This window comes from Paramormyrops kingsleyae, chromosome 9 (genome assembly GCF_048594095.1).
Source record: "Paramormyrops kingsleyae isolate MSU_618 chromosome 9, PKINGS_0.4, whole genome shotgun sequence".
Taxonomy (NCBI): Eukaryota; Metazoa; Chordata; class Actinopteri; order Osteoglossiformes; family Mormyridae; genus Paramormyrops; species Paramormyrops kingsleyae.
Window position 1 is genome coordinate 3,840,242 of NC_132805.1, and position 26,470 is coordinate 3,866,711.

At 43.5% G+C, this 26,470-nt stretch overlaps 2 protein-coding genes across 2 annotated transcripts in view; both read right to left on the bottom strand.

The window, feature by feature from the left end:
- Window positions 1–21,469, bottom strand: LOC140592468 (class II histocompatibility antigen, B-L beta chain-like). The gene is made up of 5 exons (XM_072715876.1): window positions 21,388–21,469; window positions 20,524–20,805; window positions 4,298–4,411; window positions 2,022–2,048; window positions 1–615 (listed from the first exon to the last, which is right to left on the bottom strand). Exons 1-4 carry the CDS (start codon window positions 21,467–21,469, stop codon window positions 2,023–2,025), a joined length of 504 nt encoding a protein of 167 aa, XP_072571977.1. The 3' UTR covers window positions 1–615; window position 2,022.
- The window catches only part of LOC111856228 (H-2 class II histocompatibility antigen, E-D beta chain-like), a 106,730-nt gene extending 84,577 nt beyond the window's left edge, over window positions 1–22,153 (bottom strand). The window contains exon 1 of the mRNA XM_072715886.1: window positions 22,034–22,153. Within this exon, the coding sequence (XP_072571987.1) occupies window positions 22,034–22,097 (64 nt within the window). The 5' untranslated portion in view covers window positions 22,098–22,153. The remainder of the gene's footprint in view (window positions 1–22,033) is intronic.
- Between the last annotated feature and the right edge of the window lie 4,317 nt (window positions 22,154–26,470).

A 26,470-nucleotide genomic window follows, 5' to 3' on the forward strand; every position in this document is an offset into this window, starting at 1 on the left:
TAATTCGAGCCTGAAGGACAACAGGCCTGCCTTTATTTATTTTGGATTGTCTTTCATAAATTAGTGTACAATTGATTGATCCCAAGAGAGATATATAACTGACAAAATAAATCAGAATAAATTTCCCTTCTGGCAAAGCAATTATGCCTGAGAAAGAAGAGGTGAACAGACCATACAGAAACTTAAGATTCTACACCAGTAATATACCTTTGTACTAATAACTATGGTATTATGATGAAAAGTGTATTTCTAAATATGACAATTAATAATGAGAAAAAGCTAAATTTTATTTAACTGGTGAAACATTTAACACCATAAATGATTCTTTAGTATAGCATTACATAATAACAGTCCCAGTGCCAACCTGTACTAACATGTTTAGAATATTTTAGAGTATTTTCAAAATACACAGAAGACCTTCCGACAGCATTTTTGAATTAAAATAATGCAGCACCAGTTGCATATGAAACTATAAACCCGGTGCCTTTTAGAATTTTACATTTACACTGTATCACTGTACTAACAAAAGGCCTGGTGTTAATCACATAAAGATAAATTCATCCTGAGCAATCAATCACATCCTTGCAATGCAGTTCCTTCTTCTGTACCTGAGGACTGAGACATATAACAGTAAATATGAAATATGATATACATGATGTGTATGATATATTGCATTTCATTATTCATATACACTCACCTAAAGGATTATTAGGAACACCTGTTCAATTTCTCATTAATGCAATTATCTAATCAACCAATCACATGGCAGTTGCTTCAATGCATTTAGGGGTGTGGTCCTGGTCAAGACAATCTCCTGAACTCCAAACTGAATGTCAGAATGGGAAAGAAAGGTGATATAAGCAATTCTGAGCGTGGCATGGTTGTTGGTGTCAGACGGGCCGGTCTGAGTATTTCACAATCTGCTCAGTTACTGGGATTTTCACGCACAACCATTTCTAGGGTTTACAAAGAATGGTGTGCAAAGGGAAAAACATCCAGTATGTGGCAGTCCTGTGGGCGAAAATGCCTTGATGATGCTAGAGGTCAGAGGAGAAGGGGCCGACTGATTCAAGCTGATAGAAGAGCAACTTTGACTGAAATAACCACTCGTTACAACCGAGGTATTCAGCAAAGCATTTGTGAAGCCACAACACACACAACCTTGAGGCGGATGGGCTACAACAGCAGAAGACCCCACCGAATACCACTCATCTCCACTACAAATAGGAAAAAGAGGCTACAATTTGCACGAGCTCACCAAAATTGGACAGTTGAAAACTGGAAAAATGTTGCCTGGTCTGATGAGTCTCGATTTCTGTTGAGACATTCAAATGGTAGAGTCAGAATTTGGCATAAACAGAATGAGAACATGGATCCATCATGCCTTGTTACCACTGTGCAGGCTGGTGGTGGTGGTGGTGTAATGGTGTGGGGGATGTTTTCTTGGCACACTTTAGGCCCCTTAGTGCCAATTGGGCATCGTTTAAATGCCACGGCCTACCTGAGCATTGTTTCTGACCATGTCCATCCCATTATGACCACCATGTACCCATCCTCTGATGGCTACTTCCAGCAGGATAATGCACCATGTCACAAAGCTCGAATTATTTCAAATTGGTTTCTTGAACATGACAATGAGTTCACTGTACTAAAATGGCCCCCACAGTCACCAGATCTCAACCCAATAGAGCATCTTTGGGATGTGGTGGAACGGGCGCTTCGTGCCCTGGATGTGCATCCCACAAATCTCCATCAACTGCAAGATGCTATCCTAGCAATATGGGCCAACATTTCTAAAGAATGCTTTCAGCACCTTGTTGAATCAATGCCACGTAGAATTAAGGCAGTTCTGAAGGCGAAAGGGGGTCAAACACCGTATTAGTATGGTGTTCCTAATAATCCTTTAGGTGAGTGTACTTCTCTGATGGCATTATTTTTCTGCTGTTGAATTTTAATAATTCAGGGTCATTATATGCACATGAAATCAAATTATATTTATTTTTAGTCAACATAAAACTTACCTTAACTTGTTGGTACCAGAATTCTTCCTGTTGAAGAACAATATCAAATATAAAGCATTAGTCATTCACCAGAGACACAACGTGGGAAATGTATACAAATAAAGGGTCCCTCTATCAAAAATGCAGATATGATTAATTGTTCAAAATTGCTTGGCTTATAGTGCAGAGAACCACAATACCCTCAGAGTTGCTACTGGTAAAAAAAAAAACTACTGCAGTTGCTTATTGATACAGACCAGGCTCAATATTTTTCATCCTCCCATAATTTTTTTTCATCAAAGCAGAAATCCACAAAACTGAATACATTATACAAATAATATAATTTTTAAATAATCTATGTTCTAGTTATACAGGTATGATTACATCTCAGAATTTAGTATTTAAATGTCTTAGATAGGTTAAGATCTTAAACTTGGAAAATTTAAGACAAATTAAGAATTTTTAATGATCTGCAGGAGCCCTGATGTATACATACATCTCATTCTCGCCAGTGCGGGGAAGCAATAAAAAAGGCCAATAGGATGTTGGGGTATATCTCCAGGTGTGTGGAGTTTAAGTCAAGGGAGGTAATGCTAAGATTATACAATTCCTTGGTGAGACCTCACCTAGAATATTGTGTACAGGTTTGGTCACCATATCTTAAAAAGGACATAGCGGCCTTAGAAAAGGTGCAGCGTAGGGCCACAAGAATGATTCCTGGTCTTAGAGGAATGTCATACGAGGAAAGGTTATTTGAGCTAAATCTGTTCAGCCTCAAGCAAAGGAGACTGAGGGGGGACATGATCCAGGTCTATAAGATTCTAACAGGTTTGGATGCTGTTCAACTGAATAGTTACTTCAGCATTAGTTCAAATACAAGAACTCGTGGCCATAGGTGGAAATTAGCGGGAGAACATTTCAAACTGGATTTAAGGAAGCACTTCTTTACACAGCGTGTAGTCAGAGTATGGAATAGTCTTCCTGATAACGTAGTGCAAGCTGAATCCTTGGGTTCCTTTAAATCAGAGCTAGATAAGATTTTAACAACTCTGAGCTATTAGTTAAGTTCTCCCCAAGCGAGCTCGATGGGCCGAATGGCCTCCTCTCGTTTGTATAGTTCTTATGTTCTTATGTTCTTATGTACAGTGAGGGAAATAATTATTTGACTCCCTGTTGAATTCCTAACTAGACCCATTAATAAAAAATCAGAAGTCTATAATTTCACTGGTAGGTTTATTTTAACATCAGAAGATAGATTTTCAATAAAACAAACAAGAAAAAAATCAATATGTAACAGGTACAAATCAATTTGTCGTTTATCTAGGGAAATAATTATTTGATCCCCTACAAGCCAGCAAGAAATGAGGTCAAGTGCATGTGCACTAACACAACACAAGTAGTACTTAATTAAGTATTAAAAGATGCCAAGCCAGCATTCTCATTTAATGGCATTACTTTGTTAAATTGTATTCTTGGGTCACTAACCTGTCTACATCTTCAACCTTATTGGGAAATAACAAAGAGCTGTCTAAGGACATCAGAGACAAGATTGTTGACCTTCACAAAGGTGGAATGGGCTACATGACCATCAGCACGCAGCTTGGTGAGAAAGTGACAACTGTTGGTGTAATTATTCACAAACGGAAGAAAGACAAAATAACTGTCGTTCACCCTTGGTCTGGAGCCCCAAGGAAGATCTCCGCGGCATCAATGATCTTAAGAATGGTGAGGGCTAACCCTAGAACTACACGGGAGGAGTTCATTAATGATCTCAAAACAGCAGGGACCACAGTCGCCAAGAAAACCTTTGGTAACACATTATGCAGTTATGGTTTGAAATCCTGCAGTGCTCGCAAAGTACCCCTGCTCATGAGGGCCCATGTTCAGACCCATCTGAAGTATGCCAGTGAACACCGGAATAATTCCAATGGAGCTTGGAAGAATGTGATGTGGTCAGATGAGAGCTGTTTGACAACAACTCTACTCGCTGTGTTTGGAGGGAAAAGAATGCTGACTATAACCCCAGGAACACCATCTATTCTTGCCAACAATGGTTATTCCACCAAGTACTAAAGCATGTGTTCCAAGGGATCAAATACTTTTTTCCCCGAGATGAATGACAAATTGGTTTGCAACTGTTACATAATGATTTTTTCTTGCTTGTTTTGTTGATAATCTAACTTTTGCTGTTACCAGTGAATTATTAGACTTCTCATTCTCATTAATGGGTCAAGTTAAAAATTCAGTAATGAGTCAAATAATTACTTCCCTCACTGTATGCTGATTTGGCTTCTCACCAGTGGATTTCTTCTTGTAATAGACCAATCCAGCGATGGAGAACACGAGCCCCAGCACCAAACCAGAGGCTCCAATGATCACCTTGTTTCTCTTCCGTTCTGGCAATGATGGCTCTTAAAATACAAGATCATCTTATTCAAAAACATGCTTTTCTCAGGTTACACACTCACATACCATAACACAGCAGTGCATGTCAAACAACAGCTTCTGTACAGAGTGATGTCTGGTTATGACCTGTCATCTGGTTTATGTTAAAAAAAAAGTTTACTGCTATTACATAAGCTCTCTCTGACACCTTATGACATCTTAATCATAATCATTCTCATCCTTGCTGTTTGACTCAGTCATAGAACGTACATGTTCATGAGAAATTAAACAAAATGAGCGAAGAGGAGAGAAGTGAACAAGAACAGGTCACGAAAAGACACTTGTCTTCCAATGTATGGAAATATTTTGTACATCATAGACATGATTAGGGCTGTGCAATATTATGATATATATTGGATGATGAAATAAAAACATCTATTGTTCCATATTACGCTCTATCATTTGTTTTGTGGCATCGCAAAATACACTTTTTTTTGGCAACATTTTTTCATTATTTGGATGATGATTTGCAATGTTATATGCCACCACATGGGATGTGGCACTGGCATGGAAGTTTTCATTGGACTTTATTATTTGTAACCCACAGAAGACACTCCACAAATATGTTCCATGATCCACAAATACATCACTATTCACAACTATGTATTTTTATCTGTTTTGTGTAAAATCTTATCCTCAAAAATATGTAGGGATTTGTACATGTGAAAAGGGTTTTGCAAATTTATTGATAATGTTATGCCTAATTGTGGATCGTTACATTTGTTTTTGTCCAGTTCGCACCGTTATAGAGCCCCTAAAGAGGTCAGGATGGGAAAATATTTTTTGAAATAACTTTACATTCCCTCGCAATAGTTTTCCCCTGACCAAATTAGTTACCAACTGTATTAGTTGCAGATGATTACGTCGCCCACATAGCATAGGAAAACCTCTATGTAAATAGCTTAGATTAATAAGAGTCGTTCACTGTCCTCCTGTTACTGTAATATTCTGAACAGTTGTGATTGTTCAACTCCACCTGACAGACATACATATGAGGTGATTGAGGTATTGATTGATTCTGATCGTGTATGGACTGATCATCCCGAGATTAGTTGGTCACATCATCGCATGTGTTTATCACGCTAACTCTAAATGTTTTGATATTACCACTCACTGAACCTCCAAAGTGTGGGAGCATTTTACTCTAAACTCCAAAAAAAGGTTGTCAGTTGTACAATTTGTAAAGCTGAATTTAGAAGGCATGGGAGCACATCCTCTATGCTCGAGCATCTGGAGAGGAAGCATGTCGGCTCACTGGATGAAGAGGACTCATCTCAGTAAGTCAGTTATGCTAGCTAGCAAGTTAGCTAATGTTAACATTAAAAGTCATTCTACTTCATGTTATGAACTGTAACATTTTCTATTTTGAAATGCATATTGCATATGCATATTCTCTGCAATTTCACCGTCTCAGGAAAAATTCCATTGTCGGACTAAAATTAAAAGTTTTACTGGAGTTGGAGCACACACCCATTATCTCGATCGTTAGGTGTAAGGTGGTCAAAACAGCTGCCTTAAGTCAGTCTATCTAGCATTTTGACATTCTGATAAAATCAAACGTGTTTAGTATTACCATGAGTTTTAAGCGTTATCTCATGCAAATAGCAACGTGGACATTGTCAACAAGACATTCTACCTCTCCTGGAAGTTCCAGGAGTCTCCCCCATATCGATAGCCACATTTTTTTATTGCATTCCTACCAAAAATCTAGCCTCCCACATGTGCTACACATAAAAGGGGAATTCTCCCCTCATTGTGAGAAATGAATTTCAAGCTCTGAATGCAAGTTCTCTGTGGACTTTCGAAGCATCAAGATTTACAGAATTGTTATTTTTTAAAGTAACAGCGGCAGTAAAACAGTATGTTACACTATTATGGTTAAATGTTGCAATTACAGCTTTTCTGAACTGCTAAAACACATTTTCTAAAATCTCCTATCCTGCTCTCAAAACACTAAGCACAAACTCTAAAATTCAAGCTACACTCACAAAACTCATCTTGCAAAATCAATCTTCTCAAAACTATATTATCTTTGCTCAGACTCAAACACTGCTTTCAGATCACGCATCAAATCAGTCAGTTAAATACACACTACTGAGCAGGCATTACACACCACAGCAAAAAAACTGAAAATACTACCAGTCAAAACAAAAAGCATATAAAGAAACGTTGACTATCCGATATGTAATGTTTGCAGTACTCACTCCAAAAAGGTTACTGTAAAGGACAAAGTAAAAAATCCAAATGAAAGGCATATTACAGTAAAATGTGCAACTGCCAAGCCAGAGTCAAGGAAGAATATTCACTCTGCCTCATTGGCATGTCTCAGGGCTGGGTCAGGACAGAGAACTTTGTCTGTATCACAGGAAATGCTCTCTCTTGCTGGGCGATGTGGAAGAATCCTCTGTGTGACCCATTTGAACCTTGACGTCAAAATTCAACTCACCTATGGCGCTTGCACTGTCATCTGGCACATATTCTATGTTCTAGTCACTCTTTGGCTTCTACACATGTTTAGAAACATGTATGAGTCTTGAATCATTGTGTTTAAATGATGACTACTGTGTGCGACCTTTGTTTTCTATTTTGCATCAAAGTTCACCATGGTGCAAAATGTGTTTTGGTGAATGAGAATGTGTTCAGAGTTTTGCAAAAAGGGTGACTCAGATCTGCAAATTTTGTCTGACTAGGTGAACACTGTCTAAAGTTTTGCCAAACGAGGGATTGATTCAATAAATGAGTTTTGGCAACTGGCAAGTTTGTTTTGGTTTAGTGTATTAGCCTTTCAGAAAAACTGTAATCCACGGTTCACATGCGTAGTAAACCATGGGTTGGGGGAAGAACCATAAAGATCACAGACCAGATATACCAGTAGTCGGCTCCAGTTCAGTAAACTTTCAGTTTTGAGTTTTCTGTACAAATATAAAAAAAAATGAAACTCCATGGATTCGCTGCTGTGAACGCCGCATGACAATGACTGCCTTGACTGGTCACTATGGTGCTGTCACATTGATAGTTGACACCCTCATCAGACCAGATTATTTCCATCTGATTATTTCCATTTGATCTGTTCTTGGTCGTTATTTACATCTGTGTATGTCAAAAATATAAATGAAATAAGTAGTATGTGATTACAAGAGTGAGGGGGAAGAATCGAGTTAATTTGGATTTGGCTGTCATTTAGAAATGCCACCATTAATGCAACATTCAATCGTTTGGTGATATTTTACTTTAAACAAGGCTCTAAATTAAGTTAAATGCAATATTTGGAATAAAATACTGGCATTTAATAAAACATTCCCTATGATAAAATATTTGAAGACAACTCATCCCAAAGAATTGACAGAACAAAATCAGGTAGAGGTTTAGCCCTCAATAACCAGCTGAAGTAGTTAGGTCTCCAAGCTATTGTATGTCACTTAGTACGTTAACATGCACACTAAAAAAAATTTAATTATTGTGTTAGTCCGACCAAAACTGGACTTTTAAAGTGCATGTAAACATGTTAGTCCGACTGAAATCGAACTAAATTGAATTTCTCAATGTCGGACTAAGACACTGAGATAATGTAATAAAGAGCAATTATTTTGCTTAATTTACTTTCTATGATTCTTGTATGAAGGTCAGCCCCATCACTTAGCCGCATTACCTTACATAATATAGGATTGCCAACTTTGGTCAGCTAGCTGGCATGAGATTTTCAATTCAACAGAAGTCTGCACACTCATTTACATGTATGTAACAATCTCATTGCCTTGAAAATAGTCTGTACAGTTTGCAAACTACCTCTACACTTTAAACATAGCTAATTTTAGGTTTATAATTGTCATGCCCTGCTCGTCCGATCCTCCTGTGTGCCACCCCCCCTCGTTAACCTCGTGTGGAATCCCTGTGTCATCAGCTGTTTTGAGTCGTTTTCCATTAGTCTGGTGTAATACAGCATAGGTCTGTCACTGAAGTCTTGTGAAGTGTTGTACCATCATCGCGTGTAATCTGCCCATTCTATGTTCCTGCTCCGTTTCCCCATTAAATCCTGTACTCCCCGATCCTTCGTGTTCTTTTCCTGTTTCCCCGGTCCGTGTGCCCAGCAACAGCACAACAATAATGGAATAATATAGATTTGCCATAAGATTTCTTGCATGAATGTGAGTCTGAAAGCGTGTCACACTAGATACGTGAGAGTTGGTAACCCTGTAATACATATGTAGGGACCTCTAGAATATGGGTATTAGTATTTCTGTATATTTCTCTGTGTACTGCACAATTGTACTGCCTTTAATAAGAATTTTTTTATTTAAATTTTGTTATCAACTAATGATAATGAGCAATGTTCAATGCCCACGAAGTTCTGGTTTTGTTGAGGAAGGACGGAAGTCTTAAGCCCTGGAGTGCGACGGTCGAGGGGCGTAAAGTGTGTGAGGAACTCTGGTGTGATCCCTGTGATGTCTGCTAAAAGTTTTTTTTTTTCTCACTGGCGATACATAACTTAGCTGCCAGCACTAGCTAAGTTAGCTTGCGTGAGGACTCGCTGAATCGTGCACCTGGCTGGTTTACTAATCATAGGTAACCTAGCTCTACCGCTAACGTTCCCGCTGTTTTGGAGCATCATCGTCACCGGAAGGCCATCGTCATTTCAGCGGCTCTACTGCGTTGTCGGGACACAGCCAGCCGGCTGTGGATTTGGAGGTCGGCAGCATCTTGCTGGATGGATGAACTCACAGCTAGACCGTTAGCCCAGGAGCATCTGCTGCATGACTGTTCGTTGCTACGATCTGATTCGCCTGGCCTGGATGGTGGATCGTGAGTAATGAAAACTGACACTGACACACGCATATTTTTTTTCTGTCTCACCCAGAATTTTTTTTTTTTTTTTTTTTTTTTTTTATTGCCCACCACCACCCCCCCTCTTCGGAGGACAACTTTATTTTACATTACATTCAAGAGTAAAGATTGTGGCCGCTCCGAACTCACCAGTACCGTGGAGAAGGAGAAAAACAGGGGGGGTACAAAAACAACAGCGTAACAATAACAGACATCAATCACCATGGGGAGAGGGGGAGAGAGAAAAGAAAAAAAAAAAAAAAGGTATACAGAAATAATAACACTAATAATGTAGGCGGGATGGAAAAAAGATGAAGTATAGGGGAATACAGAATACAAACAACCATAAGAAACATAACACTCATCAAACAACAAGAATTATAACAACATCAGTGATACTAATAATAATTAATACAAATCGGTATTATATATATGTAGCATACACACACGTAATCGTACCGTTATATATGTATATTTCAATTCCAAAATCTATAACATACCCTAAAAAGTCATAATAATAATGATATTGATCGCTCAACCAGTCTTGTATGCATGTGCAAGTGTAGGTGTGACCTGATTTGTCATTGGATGTGCTGGCATTTAATGCCGTCAGGGGAGGCGGCAGCACCCCCCCCCCCCCAGGCCCAAGGCGAAGGCAGGAGAACCAGGCAACCGAAGCCACCCCACTGCCCCCCCGGCACAAGGGCCCACAGCCACGCATCCCAGAGACCACCACCCGCCCAACCCGAGAGGGAGCCCGCGAGGGACTAAGGGGGCGCCAACCCCCGCACAGGGAGGCCCGCAGAGGGAGGACGGGCGGCGAGCCCCCCAGCCCCACCCGCAACCACCCCACCGGGGCAGGCGGGTCCAGGGCCGAAGGGCCCCACCCACCGGGACCACCCCCCCCACCCCCCGGCGGACGGCCCCCCACACACCGGGGGAGCCCCAGCCCCCCCAGCCCGTCCCCCGGGAGGACGGGCCGCCGCCCACCGCAGCGACCCGGCACGCCTCCCCCCCAACACTGCAGGATGATCCAAGGGGGGCCCATACAAAGAGCCCCCCCCCCACCCGGGAGCGGACCCGCGGCGACCGGGGAGCGGCAGACACCCCGCCCAGCCCAGACCGAACCCCCCAATCCGCCTAGCAGGGCCCAGAGCGTCCCAAGATTCCCCGGACCGCCCGCCAGGGCCCCACCACGGCGCAGCAGAGCCAAGCACCACCCGGCCCGCGGCCCAAGAGAGGAGGCCGCCCACACCCGCCAGGGCCACCCGAACCCCCCCATGATGGGTCTTCCCCCCGGCGGGCCACCCCACCAGCACAGGGCCAGAGACAGAGAGTTAGGGGGGGCCCCTCAGCCCCCATCCCCTCCCTGACCCATGTTGGTGTGAAGTGTGCATGTACATGTGTGAGAGAGTTGTGTGTTTATGTCTACAATGCATTAAAATTAGTGGGTGCAGTTCGGGTATGAGGGCCCCACCACTGGCAGATGGCAGAGTCCCCCATCCCCCTCCCCGCACCCCCAAGGCCCTAATGTACTATGGACTGCGTATATGACTAAGGTGCAAAAAGTGGGCGAGCAGTTGAGGCATGGGCACCCCACCGCTGGCAGACGGCAGAGCCCCACCTGTCTCACCCAGAATACTGCTGACTTGGTGTATTGCCCACAGCTCAGAGAGTTGCCAACTAAGTACCAGTGCCCCAACGGCATGCTTTTTTTCTTTTCCCTCTCCTTTTTGATCTTTAACTGTGTTGTGATTGCCTGTATACCCTTATACCTCTTAATCTGCTTGCTCACACTATTACACAGCTGGAATATCTAATAGTGGGTTGTTAGGGGTTTAGCCTGCTAGGTTAACATTCATTCCGTAGGCTGCAGCCAAATAGTTTTAGAATTTTCATTCCCCGCTTTCTGTGATCTTTTATTATCATTATTATCTTGATGAATCCATTCTATGTTTCTTATTAAGGCCATTATTATTATCTATGTTCTTATCAGTTATTATTGCTGATTAATAATATATCATTATATTTCATTATACCCCAGGTGTATTGGCAGCTTATTTCACGCATAGCGCATTATCTAAAACTTCTGCCTTTTACATTGGTGTATATTGGTAATGTACACTACAGGACCAACTTTGCACTCACCACTAGATTAGTACACATTTTACATATTGCAGTTACATTCTGGGAAATACACTTGTACACTAGCCCCAAGGTAAGTGGAGGCACCGCGCAACTTAATTTAGAATTTTTCTCAACATTTAGCATTTCCACTATTTGAATTGTTATTTTATGGTATTAGGACCATTCAACTGCTGAGAATCCGGGACCCTGTTGCACCTTACAGTATTGTTAGTGTAACTCTTAAATAGCCAGGACTGTGCTGGGTTACTATCACCCATTAAAAAACGGGTTACACATAATGCGCATGCACAGCTCATGCAAAAGCGGTGGCAGAGGATAATATCAAGGCCCTGAAGTCAATGAAAGATGCAACTGAGGAGGAGAAGGAGAGCAGCCCCACCATCTGTTTGACTGCTCCTTTGCAATCTTATGTCATCCAGGACACAAAGGACAATACTGGAGAGTCGTCAATGGTACGGGAGATAAAGCAGGCCACAAATGAGGGACCTCAGCAAGAGATACACTAGTGAGCAGGACAGAAACACTCTTTTCACTGCCTCTGCTCTTGACCTGTAATTCAAGAGCCTGCCTTTACTTTCTGCGGTGGAGAGACTGGAGACATATGGAAGAGTGATTACTAAGGCTGCATCACTAAAGGTAATTCTGCCATTTTATTTCATGTAAAACATTGCTCAGTGCATTTAATTAACTTCTCCATTTAACCAAATAAATACTCCATATTAATACAAGGTTTCTGATACTGAATAGGACAAGTAAAATTGTTTTTTGTTAATTTTGTTCAAATGTGTTTTGGATTGAAGATATGGACATTGTGATTCAAAAAGGCTTTTGTGTTTACCTGTTCTTCTCGTTTTGTTTACCTACAGTAAGGGGTGAGAGTAGAAGAGGAGGAAAACCCAGAGCACAACACACTGAGGGGAGAAGACACCCCGACCACTGAGGAGGAATAAAAGAAGGTCATTGTCATCTTCTCTGCTAGAGAATCTGCTGAGGCTGACCCTTACTGATGCTATAATCCATCAGCAGCCCATGTTCATCTGTGCCAGAGCCGAGGAGGACGTGACCAAGTACTGTAGTGCCCCATCACTCCCTCTCTCTGAGGACCCTCTCAGGTGGTGGCGTAAGAATCAGGATATGTTTCCTCTGATTTCTAAATTGGCCAAGAGATACTTGTGTGTTCCTCGCACCAGTGTCTCTGCAGAGAGTCTTGTTCACAGCAGGAGATATTATAACTGCACAGCGGAGCACACTAGCATCTCAACATGTACACCAGCTCCTGTTCTTACACCCCAACTTACACTTTAGCACTCATTCGGCAAGCACATTTGCACTGCCATGCATTGACATGATTTCATTATGGCCGATTTTGTATTTTTTGTTTTGCTTTGCTGTTTTTGATTGTGGTATACAGCAAAATGTTTTGTTTTTTTTGTCTGAGGGATTCTATGCGCAGGATTTTAAGCATAGAAGTCTTGGACTATTGTTTATTTGTGAATAAGGCCAGGTTTTTAAGTTGTTGTTCAGAATATCCCGAAGTTCACAAGCATTATTTTTGTATAAAAGCTGCTGGTACAGAATTCTATATTTTTGTATGAAAGCTGTTTGTGAATTGGTACAACAAAATGTTTTGGGTTTTTTTTTTTTGGTCTGAAGGATTATACAGCTCATTTCACATAATGGGAGGATGCTGGTTAGAAGTTTTTTTTTATATTAGTGATTCAAAATATACTGAAGTCCACAGGCATTATTTCTGTATAAGAGTTGCTGGTACAGAATTCTATACTATTGTATGAAAGCTGTTTGTGATTTTTGTATGAAAGTATTTGTTTACTCTAAGTATATTCTGCTACAGGCACACTTTTCCTGCTGGGTTTTTGCTATGCTGGGATATATGCTGACAAATGTAACCTTCCAGTTGACTGGCCGCATCTCTTCCCTTTGTTTTATCCACAAAAGATATTGGAAGTAAATTCACCATGGATCAGTATAAATACTTTGCTTTGAAAGTTCCAAGTAGTCACACAGTGAGGGAAAAAAGAAATCCTGGACAGAAAAAAGATGCCTCAAAATGCATCGATAATCATTTTATCATGAGGTGCCTAGAGATTCTCACCCCTAGTGTGTGGAGTTTGCATGTTCACCCTGCATGGTGGCTTTTCTGCGGATCCTCCGGTTTCCTTCTGCTGCCCACAAACAAGCAATTTAAATGAATTAATGTGCTTAAACTGACCGTATGTGTCAGAGTGTGCACCCTGCAGTGCTTGGTTGATTCCTGCCTCGCACTAATTATATTATATTGTATAATATTATATTAAACGATTACTCAATGAATCGTCGGATTAATCAGTAGATTACTCGACTATTGATATAATCGATAGTAGGGGTGGCACGGTTCACAAAACCCACGGTTCGGTTTGTATCACGGTTTTAGGGTCACGGTTTTCGGTTTTGTACGGTTCTTGTTATTTTTTCTTTTAATCTTTAACACTCCAGAAATGTACTTCAGCATATGATATATAGCTTAATTATCCACAATTTAGGATACAGTATTAAAAAAGTTATATCATGTAATCATGCATAAACTGAATTTGACTTGACTTAAAGCACATTATTAAAATTATTAAACATTATTAATCCCAGAACGGTAATAAAAGTCTTGCCTTAACATAAATGCTAAAATGCAGTGAAAAAAATTGGTATTAATTATATTGAATGTTCTTGAGTAATCGATAAAATCAGTTTCTGTGTATGTACAAGACATCAATCTGTAATAGTGCAAAATATGTCCAGTTGATATGTCTAGTATGATCATCTGGCAATAGCCTGTAGGTCTGTGTGGTCAGACACTGTGCAATAAACAGAATTTTTAGGAACATGGCAAATGTTCACATTGCAGCATGAAAGCAGGCTCACTGTTACAACGCTGACCGGGGAAGCAGAGGCGAGGAGACCTAGGATCGGGGGAATGCGGGGTTTAATGAGCAAAAGGAACACAGACGAGCGGTAAAGCAGAATTACAATATAATGACCGGACTGGAGAAAGAAACGGCAACGCGGACTAAATACAATGGAGTAATGACAAATTTGACAACAATCAGGAACAGCTGGTAAACACGGGGAATCCACACAGGGTTAACGAGGGGGCGTGGCACACGGAAAGAGCGGACGATCGAGGCATGACACTCACTGGAGTGCTTTGTCACAGATAACTTAATTTTCTTTAACAAAGTGCCTAACCGCACATTAAATAAAGTCACACAACAAAGGCGCACAACAGTGTTCAGATGTCGGTTGGCTGAAATTTAAACGTTTCCTTCAGAGACAGGGTGGTAACGCCGAAAACACGAGCTAAACGCAGCAAACGAAAGGCTACCGGAAATTACTTAGCTGGCTGAACTTTTACCGAAACTACGTCACACCGCTCTGTGCATATAGCCTATTCTTTGGCGCGAAAGGGAAACACACTGACGTCACATACGGGGCACGAGGCTACATTGCGCATGTCATGAACCGTCGAACCGTGCGACGCATGCATGCTCCGAACCGAGACAAGCGAACCAAATGGTTCGGTTTTTTTTCATGAACCGTGCCATCCCTAATCGATAGTGATAGCCCTAAACAAGACATAGATGAGGCATTCTGTTATCTATATTATTTTAATATGTATACTTGCCAACAAAAGAATAAGCTAATAAAATTAACTGGAAAGTTTCGAGATCCCTTGTCATTCTTACCACTATCTTGTTCTTTATACAAGACATTATTCCTCTCATATTTTTAAGTCATTGGAATTGAGAATTGGGAAAACTGCTGTCTGTAATCGACTCTTGGAATTGACTCCATCAATTCCTAACTCTTGGAATTGGAATCAACACCAAAATTTTTGGAATCAAACAGCTCTATACGACAGCTCCGACACAAAAGCATTGCCAAACACCTAGCTTTCATGTCACCCTCACTTCTGTTTATGCATGGTATGTGGTACTAATTGCTACAGCATTTTCATGATTTTTCAGGTTACATCTGTTTTTTTTTTTATAGTATTGGCCCAATACAAACACACTGCCAAATCATGTACAGCAAGTCTATTGTAACAGTCACAAGGACAAAACACTGGATCCTTGCTACACTGCATTCCAACTGGCTTCACAGGTAAGTCAGACCATGCTACGCTGCTTTTGATTCCCTCATACAAAAAAGGCTGTAAAGTCATAGTGAACACTGGGACATTTTTAAAACAAAAAACACAAATGAACACACTGATGTGGTATCATATATAAACTCCTGCAAAGAACTGTACATTTCCTAAAAATCAGTTACTCTCCACAACAACAACAAACCCTTATTTTTACAGAAATTGGAACATTTATGAAGCATGAAAAACATTGCTTTCATCAATGGGAATCGGGAAGAATACAAAGCAGTAAAATTTAAACTTCACATTGACTTAAGAGAGAAAAAAAACTAACTATCCCCACAAATTGGAACAAAAATGCAAGCAAGGCACCAGAATGACTTGGAAAAACTTTCTGAGGATGATAAATTACAAGTAGCTTCTTCTCACAAAGGGCACTTTTAAAGTGCCCTTTGGTACTTTTCTGGGGTGCGTTTCTCGAACAACGACGGAAGTTAGCATTAACGATGCATCGTACTATGGTAGTTCAAACTAACCAACATCCGACCAACGACTGTTTCTCGAAACCGTCGTACCACAGTTGTTCGAACCACGTTAGTTAGTTAGTTAGGACTTATGTAGTTGGAACTACAGTGGTTCCAGCGCTGATTGGTCAGACTCACGGCAAGTCGTGCGCAACAACTAACAACGCACTTTCACAGCCGGTCGCGTACAAACACTCGCGAACTGTGTAAAATATATAATAATCACACACACACACACACATGTATATTTATTTGTGACATCAATTTCTGTCAGTCACATAACGCCAATAAAATGAAAATTAGCAATCGCGGAAAAATAATGCGACGCTCCTTGGAGTGATAAACAGAATAACTTTTATTCCGACGTTGTCGCTTACAGAATATTGTTATACTGGCTGACTGGAATACACAGGTGTGTGTAATAACCAAACATTACAGACGTAATTTCCCGAGAACAAAGGCATGGATTCGTATCTGGCCGCTGTAGTGTCATTCTGCTAACATTACCCACCCCTGTGCTAATTAATACTTTGCAGTCTGAGATTTGCTCACTACAGACAGTTACCGTACTTATGACCAGAGACCCACACAACAATTACGTTTCAAACTACATTTTCAGACAACTTCACATTATATGTTATCGTAGAGCTAAATTATTTCTTATTAGGTATTAAAGATTATTAAATTTCTTACTTACACGGTGACTATACCCTTATTGCACTGTATTTTCCACCATCGCTGACGAATTTACATATAACTACGCTTCTAACTACAGCTCGTGAGCTGTAGTTCGAACTACACAACTTAACGACAGTGTTTGCGAACGTTCGTTCGAACTATGGTTTCGAGAAACACCTGCGTCGTTCAACGATACATCGCACCACGTAAGTCCGCAGTATCGTTACCTATGTAGTTCGAACTATGGTTTCGAGAAACACCTGCGTCGTACTTACATAGTTTGAACCACGCAAGTTGCTAACGTAGGTAGCAACGATGGTTTCGAGAAACGCACCCCTGGTCAAGTACCAGTACCAAAAGTGCCAAACCAACTGGGGTTCTTCTTTGGTACTTTGGAGTGGGACTTGAAATGCTTTCTTTGTCAATTGGTTATGCAAAAAGCCTGCTGCTGAAACACAATATAAATGCCACCTTGAAAACAGTTGTGAACTCAGAAAATAATGTTAAACAAAGTAAAAAAATATGTGATTTGGTCATAAGAACATGTATAACAAAAATATCCAGAAGGCATGACAAGAAATTAAAAAATATTTTGAGGAATGTGTTATGTAATTTATGTAAATATTGGGGTATTTATAAAACCAAAAAGTTGTTCATAAATTTCTTCCAAACCCATCTTCAAGTGTTTTAAACGGCAAGGATGAAAATGATAACAACTGTCTCGGAGAACATATACAGCGCATGAAAAAACAGTGGAGGTAAACTTTAAAGTGATTTTTAAACATACAGGAATCTATAAAAGGAATAATAATTAAAATTGCATAGCTTGCTAAGTTTTTTTTTCGTATAACTGAGTAAAAATATTTTAGTGAAACTTTAACCCCCGCTCTATCTATAATGTCAGTACAAAATTGAAAGTAAGAAAAGGGCCTTACTTTAATATACACTATATTGCCAAAAGTATTGGGACACCAAATCATGGAATTCAGGTGTTCCAATCACTTTCATAGCCACAGGTGTATAAAATCAAGCCCCTAGGCATGCAGACTGCTTCTACAAACATTTGCAAAAGAATGGGGCGTGCGTTCTCAGGAGCTCAGTGAATTCAAGTGTGGCACCGTGATAGGATGCCACCTGTGCAATAAGTACATTTGTGAAATATCCTCGCTACTAAATATTCCAGTCAACTGTTAGTGGTATTATAACAAAGTGGAAGCAATCAGGAAGAACAGCAACTCAGCCATGAAGTGGTCGGCCACGTAACATCACAGAGCGGAGACAACGCATGCTGAGGTGCACAGTGTGCAGAAGTCGCCAACTGTCTACAGAGTCAATAGCTACAGACCTCCAAACTTCATGGGGCCTTCAGATTAGCTAAAGAACAGTGCATAGAGACCTTCATGGATTGGGTTTCCATGGTCGAGCAGCTGCATCCAAACCTTTCATCACCAAGTGCAATGCAAAGCGTTGGATGCAGTGGTGTAAAGCCACTGGACTCTAGAGCAGTGGAGACGTGTTCTCTGGAGTGACGAATCATGCTTCTCTGTCTGGTAATCCAATGGACAAGTCTGGGTTTGGCGGTTGCCAGGGGAACGGTACTTGCCTGACTGCATTGTGCCAAGTGTAAAGTTTGGTGGAGCGGGGATTATGGTGTGGGGTTGTTTTTCAGGGGTTGGGCTTGGCCCCATATTTCTAGGGAAAGGAACTCTTAATGCTGCAGCATTCAAAGCCATTTTGGACAATTTTCATGCTCACAGCTTTGTAGGAACAAATTCCTGTTCTAACATGAATACGCACCAGTGCATAAAGCAAGGTCCATAAACCAATACATTTGGCAATATAGTGTAGCTGACTAACCATGTAAGAATTGTATGTGCAAAACATGCGATGTTTGTATTAATAATACACATTGCCAAGCCATATGATATACTACAGCCATTTTTCGAATTCGCTAGCGGAAAACCAACAGCTTGAAGTACCGTACTTTGGTACTTTTCTCGAAGTACCAAAATTTCGGTACCTGGTGCGGAGGAAAAACACCAAAAGATGATCCAGACTGCGCAAACAAGTTTAATAACTTATTGACAGGGCAGCTATTTCATTAATAGGGATTATTTACTCACTGATATTTAATGCCTCAAAATGCTAGTGTTGACATGTTGATAGTCATGTTGAGTCATGTTGAGTCAGTGAGAGTCATGTTCTTTGACTTCTCTAGTGCTTTTAATACAATCAGACCATCACTGCTGGGGAATAAGCTCATGGAAATGCAGGTGGACGCCCCACTAGTAGCTTGGATCACGGACTATTTAACAAGTCGTCCACAGCACGTCCGGCTGAAGAGCTGCCGCTCTGACAACATCCTGAGCAGCACGGGAGCGCCACAGGGGACGGTCCTATCACCCTTCCTCTTCACTCTCTACACCTCTGACTTCAGGTACAAGTCCCAGTCATGTCATCTGCAGAAATTCTCTGATGACTCTGCCATTGTGGGCTGTATCAGGGATGGTCAGGAGGAGGAGTACAGGGGTGTGGTGGACAGCTTTGTCGAGTGGTGTAAGCTAAACCATCTACTGCTCAACATCACAAAGACAAAGGAACTGGTCATAGACTTCAGGAAGCATCCTTCTCCTCCTACCCCTGTCACCATCAGAGGGGCTGATGTGGAGATTGTGGAGGACTACCGGTACCTGGGGGTTCACTTGGATTGTAAGCTGGACTGGACCAAGAACACTAATGCTGTCTTTAAAAAAGGACAAAGTCGGCTTTTCCTACTGAGGCAGCTCAGGTCCTTTAATGTTTGTAGGAAAATGCTGACTATGTTCTATCACTCTGTGGTAGAGAGTGTCGTGTTCTTTGCAGCTGTGTGCTGGGGCAGTGGGTTGAAGACAGCTGATGCCAACAGGCTGAACAAGCTAGTTAAAAAGGCTGGTTCTGTCCTGGGTGTCAGACTGGAGAACTTGGTAGAGGTGTCTGAGAGGAGAATGCTGAGAAAGCTTCTTTGTATTATGGACAACCCCTCTCACCCCATGCATGCCTCCATGATGGACCATCGAAGCACACGCAGCAAAAGACTGATTGCCTCTAAATGCAGAACTGACCGCCACAGGAAATCCTTCGTACCGGTGGCACGAAGACTGTACAACTCCTCCTCACTCTGTAGGTGATTTCCCAAGGACTGATAAAAAGCTCAATGCTTGTTTTTCTTCTCACCATCATATGCTATTATATGCATCATATTCTGCACAATATTAGGACACTTTAAAATCACCACAGATAAGCTGCTATTTTTCTCAGATACATACATCATTACTACTTAGAGCCACTTGATATTATTTTGCACTATCCTATTGTATTATTGTAAAGTAACATTCTTATTGTATATATTGTATTTCTTTTTTCTTAGATATATATATTCCTATTTCTTATATTGTATGTATATCTCTGTCTCTCTTACTGCACTGAGCATGTGTATGACAAAAGAATTTCCCTCGGGATAAATAAAGTTCTTCTTAATCTTAATCTTAATCTTAATACTCTTTTGTTCTCCAAAGAATCTCACTGAAATCTTTATTTTATCCATGCATTCCTGATTTAAAGCAACCTTTTCTTACATTTTTTCATCAAATATAATTCAGTACATAAAACTTTCCTTTTGGACAACAGTGCTTTTTAGACATTTCTTTGTTTGTGGATGTTGAGTGTGGGACCTATGTTCAGTCATCAAAGCGGTTATAAATTGGAATCAAAGAATTAACTACAGCTGTCTTACCCCATTTATAGGTCTTGGGCTGGCTGAAGCTGCTGTGATCCACCTGACACTCTATGGTCTCTCCAGACTGGGGTGTGAACTCCAGATAGGAGTGGATCTGGTGGTACCAGTCTCCATCATAAAGCTCTTCGGTGGAGGTCACATCACGCGTCATCTCCACTCCATTCCTCAGCCATTTCAGTTTGATTCCTTCAGGGTAGAAGTCATACGCACTGCACTGCAGCTTCGTGGTGTGCCTTTCACTGGAGGTCTTTACAGTGGTAACCTCAACAGTAGGTTCAACTAAAATGTAAGAATAGAATTGTTTTAGCAAGCAGATCCTGGGAAAATGAAGCCAGTGGTAAATAGATAAAAACACTTAACCAAGAAAACCAAGCTTCAACAGGCCATCCAATGCCTGTTTCAGAATAAATGCCCATACTACCAATACTAATTAAAATAATATAAATAATTAGTGAGTACCAATTAGGCTACTTATCAGACCACCACGATTAGGCTAAGCTACGTAGACAAATGACGTATGCGATATCGATTATGTGCAAGTTGTACAGAAGGTTAATCATTTTATAAAGCTACCTGCTTAATGTATAAGTCTGTGGAGTGCATTTTTAAAAATAAAACGTTTTATCCCGTTTACTTCCCACCACAAAAATATCGCACTTCACTTCGTTCACATTTTTTTTCCTTTTTATAGAGCACGTTTCCCACATACTTCAATAATTCAAAAATGTAGAAAATATCTCCCGTCATGGAAAAGTAAAAAATCTTAATAGCTGTGATAGCCTACACCGTTATAGTCCGTGCGCCGTTTGTCACTCCGCTCAGTGTCACTCACCTGTATGATACAGTATGTACTTAAAGTACAGCTCAGCGTTGTGCTTGCAGTATGCGTCCACTTGGCTATGCTGTCGCTCCGATTCTCCCTCTTTGTTCCATCTATCTGCATTTTTCACTCCGATGTCAGTGTAACCAATGTGCTTATTCAGTGTGCTGTTATACCTTATAATCTCGAGTTTGTTAAAAATACATCTGCGGATAAACTCAACATCTTTCAGGTCCTCTGAGCTGTAGTGACATTCTGCTTGATCATAAGTGAAATAGCCATCTGACAAAAACAAACAAAACCATATTTATAGGCCTATATTTAAATGCAGTTTCACAGGCTTATGGAAAACAATCAGTGCACGCTCCTTATCTTACCTAGCTATGGAAAAAATAAATACCCACTCTCACATAATGTATATAAATTATTTTGTGTTTTTCCTAAGCTGAACAATTAAGGACCATTACTGGCCGTCGAAACTTTCGCATGTGTTGACGTTTTTAAAAACTTGTCACTTCCATGGATCTATTTTTCATATATAATAATTCTTTGAGAAGTCCGAATTGTTCTAGGATCTAGTTTAAAACGACATTCATTTTTTTCATTTAGACTACCGCTCACAATAATTATTTTTAAACAATTCTCCACTTATGTACAAAAAAAAAAAAAAACACATCGGCCGCTTACCGACGGCGGACAGCGCGGACAGCGCAGCGAGAGCCCGAAAGGCGCTGGGGAACCACGGACTCATGTCTGTGTCGGCGGCGCACAGATAGACCGCTGATCGGGGAGCTGAGAGTAAGACTGTGAAAGTAGAACGGGTCTATAGACAGATACCGGTATTACAGGAACCAATCATCAGCGGCAGAAGTGCTCGTCATTCGTTACTAGGCGGATAAAATTCAGGAGTAATGTACACTCACACAATTATAAACCAAAATAGCATGGAACATATATTCAACAAGAATTTCTATATTCGTTTTAGGCTACTATACCTGTTATGGCTGAATGTTGTAGTAAATAAAGAGCTACATGATTACAAAGATATTCTTCATTTGGAGTTGCCAAATTGTTTGTACAGTAGGTGTGCGTGTGTTCTGTAATGCCGCCATAACTTCCAGGATAGTCTCTGGACCACTGTGACCCAGCAAGTGGGTACAGAAAATGAATGAATGGAAAGCCTATAAACATTCATTTGAAAATATTATAAAAAGAAAAATTATATACAAGACGGCTTTGCATGTTGGGAGGGATATATATATAAAGACAACCAAAATTTTACTATAATATGTGTATTTACCAATGATCTTACAAAGGGATAATATGTAGAATCCAATGGGAGCTGGAAACAGGGGGTACGGGTTGTACGGGCTGGCTGCCATTTATTTTCTGAGTGTGAATCGTTTGTCTCTGTTATGCCGTGCTGTCCAGCAAGCAGGCAGGACGCGGGGCATGACAAGGCAGGTAGCCGTAAGTCCAAGAAACGGGTTTATTAAGGGTCGACGGGACAACACGGAGACTAACGCTAATGACGGATCTAGGGATACTGACACAGACGCGGACTAAATACACAAGACAAGCAGGAAAGAACGGGTAACAGGTGATAACAATCGGTAATCACACGAGGTAACGAGGTGGGCGTGGCACACATCGGGATCGAACGGAGCGGATTGTGACAGAACCCCCCCCCCCCCAAAGGCGCGCACTCCGGGCGCGCCTCAGGGGAGGCGGCGGACGAGACAAGACCGGGGAAACAGGACCTGGAAAACAAGAGCAAACACATCAACGAGGGACCAGGAACAGGACAGAGACACAGAACAGGAACAAGGACCAACAGAAAGACAGGACCTGACAAAGAACAGGAAACGCAGACAGACAGACAGAGAAGGGAGACACAGAGGGAACACCCACAGGCGACACGAAGGGGCCAGGAGTGAACAAAGGAGGAACAGAAGGACGAGGAGCAGAGACAGGCGGAACGAAGGGAGGAGGAGCAGACAAGGGAGACCAGACATGAACGGACGGAGGACAAAGGGGAGCCCAGGAGAACCCAGGCGGGCGAGGGAAGGCAGCCGCAGGGGCCGCAGGCAGACGGGAGGCCAGAGCCGGAGGGGACCACACAGGGGCCAAGGAGACAGACGGAGGGACCGACAAAGGAAACGAGGAGGGAGCAGGAGGGAACAACGGTGCAGGCAGGCAGGAGGGGGAAGCTGCGGCAGGAGAAGGCGCAGCCGGAGCCAGGGAAGGTGCCGTCCGACACCCAGCCGGAGCAGGGGGGCCCGGAGGCGGCCGACGAGGCACCGGAGGGGGACCCGGAGGCGAGAGCCGAACCGGCGCCGCAGTACCCGCAGGCAGCCACCGAGCCACAGCCAGGGGACGCACGGGCGAGCCAGGGGGCAGGGCGGGCGGGACCCAGGCCCGACGTTTGTGTCCCCTTCCTTTACGGGACACAGAAAGGCGGCGTCCTGGGGGTTGTCGGCCTCGCCGAATCAAGGGCGAGGGAGTCATGAGGGAGATCCCCGAGGGGTCCCTCTCGAGCTCCTCCCCTTCCAGGGAAGAAGGAGCGGTGGTTGAAAAGTCTGGGACCTCCTCAGGGACTGGGACCAGGGCTTGGGGAACTGGAGTCAGGGCCTCTAATGAGGCAACAGGCGTGGCCGCAGGCGGTGCAGCCAGAGTCGCGGGTGCGGCGGCAGGCAGTGCAGCCGGAGCTGGGGACAGGACTGGCGAGCCGGGCTGGACGGGCAGGACGAGAGAGACAGGCAGACCAGACGCCGGCAGGACAGGCGAGACAGGCAGATCAGGCGCCGGCAGGACAGGCGAGACAGGCAGATCAGGAGGGGGCGCCTCGGCCGTGCGGCCAGTAGGGGGTGCCTCGACAGGCACCTCAGTCATGTGGCCAGCAGGGGGCGCCATGGGCAGAGCAGCTTCCTCCGCTGCAGGCAGAGGCGAAGCCAGGCCCTCGGGCGGAGCTACAGCGGGCACCCTCAGTTCCCCGCCAGCAGGGGGCGCCCCGGTGGGCACTGCCATCACGCGGCCAGCAGGGGGCGCCTCAGCTGGCGCCGCCATCACGCGGTCAGCAGGGGGCACCTCGTAAAGAGCGGCGGCAGCTGCAGCAGGGGGTGCAGCTGGAGCCGCGGGCAGGACGGGAACAGGCGGGTCAGGAGCAGGCGGGTCCAGAGCAGGCTGGACCGACGAGCAGGGCTGGACGGGCAGAGCGGCGGCCTCAGGCAGGGCCAGGGGCAGAACAGGAACGGCGGCCTCAGGCAGGGCCGCGGGCAGAGAGGACGTGCGGCCAACAGGTGGCACCTCGGCGGGCGCCGCCGTCACGTGGCCAGCAGGGTGCACCTCAGCAGGTACCTCAGGCGTGCGGCCAGCAGGGGGCGCCTCGGCGGGCACCGCTTTCACGTGGCCAGCAGGGGGCGCAGCTGTAGGCACCTCGGGCAGAGCGGCAACGGCAGCTGCAGCAACCGCAGGCCGGACGAGCGGGTCAGGCTGGACAGGCGGTGCCGCTAGCAAAGCGGCGGAAGCTGCAGCAGGTGGTGCCGCGGGCAGAGCGGCGGCAGCAGCAGCAGGCGGTGCCGCGGGCAGAGCGGCGTCAGCAGCAGCTGGTGCTGCAGGCACGTCCGGAGCAGGCAGGTCCGCGATAGGCGCCAGGATCGGCGCCGGGCGTACAGGCGCTGCCCCTTTAAGGGCCTTGGGGATCCGGGAAATTGCCTCCCAGACGGCCCTGGCCCCTTTAAGGGCTAGCTGCGTTTCCCGGAAGGGGGAAGCTTCCCGCGAAGGTACCTCCATGTCGGTGCCTTCCGGGGTGATGAAAAGAGGAGCCGGAGAGAGAGAGCATACCCTCAGGAAGATCGCCGGTTCGGCTTCCGGTGCCCTCTACTTACGCCTCTTCTTCTTTCTCCGGCCTTGGCTGGGTTGAGGTAGGGCCGTCGCGGAGAGGGTGAGCGGCTGGAGCCGCCTCTCTGTACCCTCTCATGCAACTGCCGGAGGATTTCGCGCACGTCTGTGAAGACGTGCGCTTCCGTGATCGGAGTGATCTCCTCCAGGAGAGACCCGCTCCGGCTGGCTAAGTCCCGTGCTACAGGGTCCTCCTGGACCTCTGGTTGGGACAGCCAATAAATGACCTCATTAAGCAAATCGAGGCGTTGGTCCGCAATCTGCTGAGGTGTGCTGTGGAGATCCGTCATTCTGTTACGCCGCGCTGTCCAGAAAGCAGGCAGGTCGCGGGGAATGACAAGGCAGGTAGCCGTAAGTCCAAGAAACAGGTTTATTAAGGGTCGACAGGACAACACGGAGACTAACGCTAATGACGGATCTAGGGATACTGACACAGACGCGGACTAAATACACAAGACAAGCATGCAGGAAAGAACGTGTAACAGGTGATAACAATCGGTAATCACACGAGGTAACGAGGTGGGCGTGGCTCACATCGGGATCGAACGGAGCGGATCGTGACAGTCTCTCTGTGGTTAGTAAGGGTTTGGGTAATGATTGTCTTTTGTTTTCTTATTTGGTTTAGGAAAGTCTTCGGTGGAGCACGAGTGGGTAGTTAACTTGTTTTTGTTTATTATTTTGGCCTTTGTCAGTTCACCCTGGTGTTTCATATGTCATATCACAGTATATTCAAAATATATCTGTTCTTAACTACAACAATTTCTATCTGTCATTTCTTTTTCTGTCCCCTTCTCCTTCCTCTTTCCCCCATTCCCTGTTGTCCTCGCTGTTTACGTCTCGACCCGGGACGTAACAGTGGAAAAATCACCTCAACTTCACAGCATCAAGTAAAAGTGTCCGTGGTACAGGATGTGACATTTTGTTTAAAGACAGTGTTGGTGCAGAGATGTTAATAAGAAATAAGTGTCATGTAGTTTGCCTTTAAAAGAAATATTTGAAAACTCCTTATAATTTTTTTCTTGTACTTCACCAGTCAGAATGGCTAAGAGGGATTACAGGAGGAGGAATAAGGAGCACCTGGACAGTAATAACATCAGGCAGGTTTGGTGGGGAGTCTAGCACATAACAAACTACAGGGCCAGTCATGGAGCTGCTGAAGGTGATGCCTTAATAGCAGAGGAGCTGAACCATTTCTTTGCACGGTTTGAGGTGGAATTACCAGAG

Bases quoted from the DNA above. Each gene is read 5' to 3' on its own strand.
- LOC140592468 (XM_072715876.1), bottom strand. From the start codon at position 21,469: ATGCAGATAGATGGAACAAAGAGGGAGAATCGGAGCGACAGCATAGCC. The intron at 4,412-20,523 runs GTAAGACAGCTG...TTGTATTTTAAG, and splicing joins GCCCAAGACCTATAAATGGG to AGCCATCATTGCCAGAACGG. The intron at 2,049-4,297 runs GTGAGAAGCCAA...GTTCTTCAACAG, and splicing joins TTACAAGAAGAAATCCACTG to GAAGAATTCTGGTACCAACA.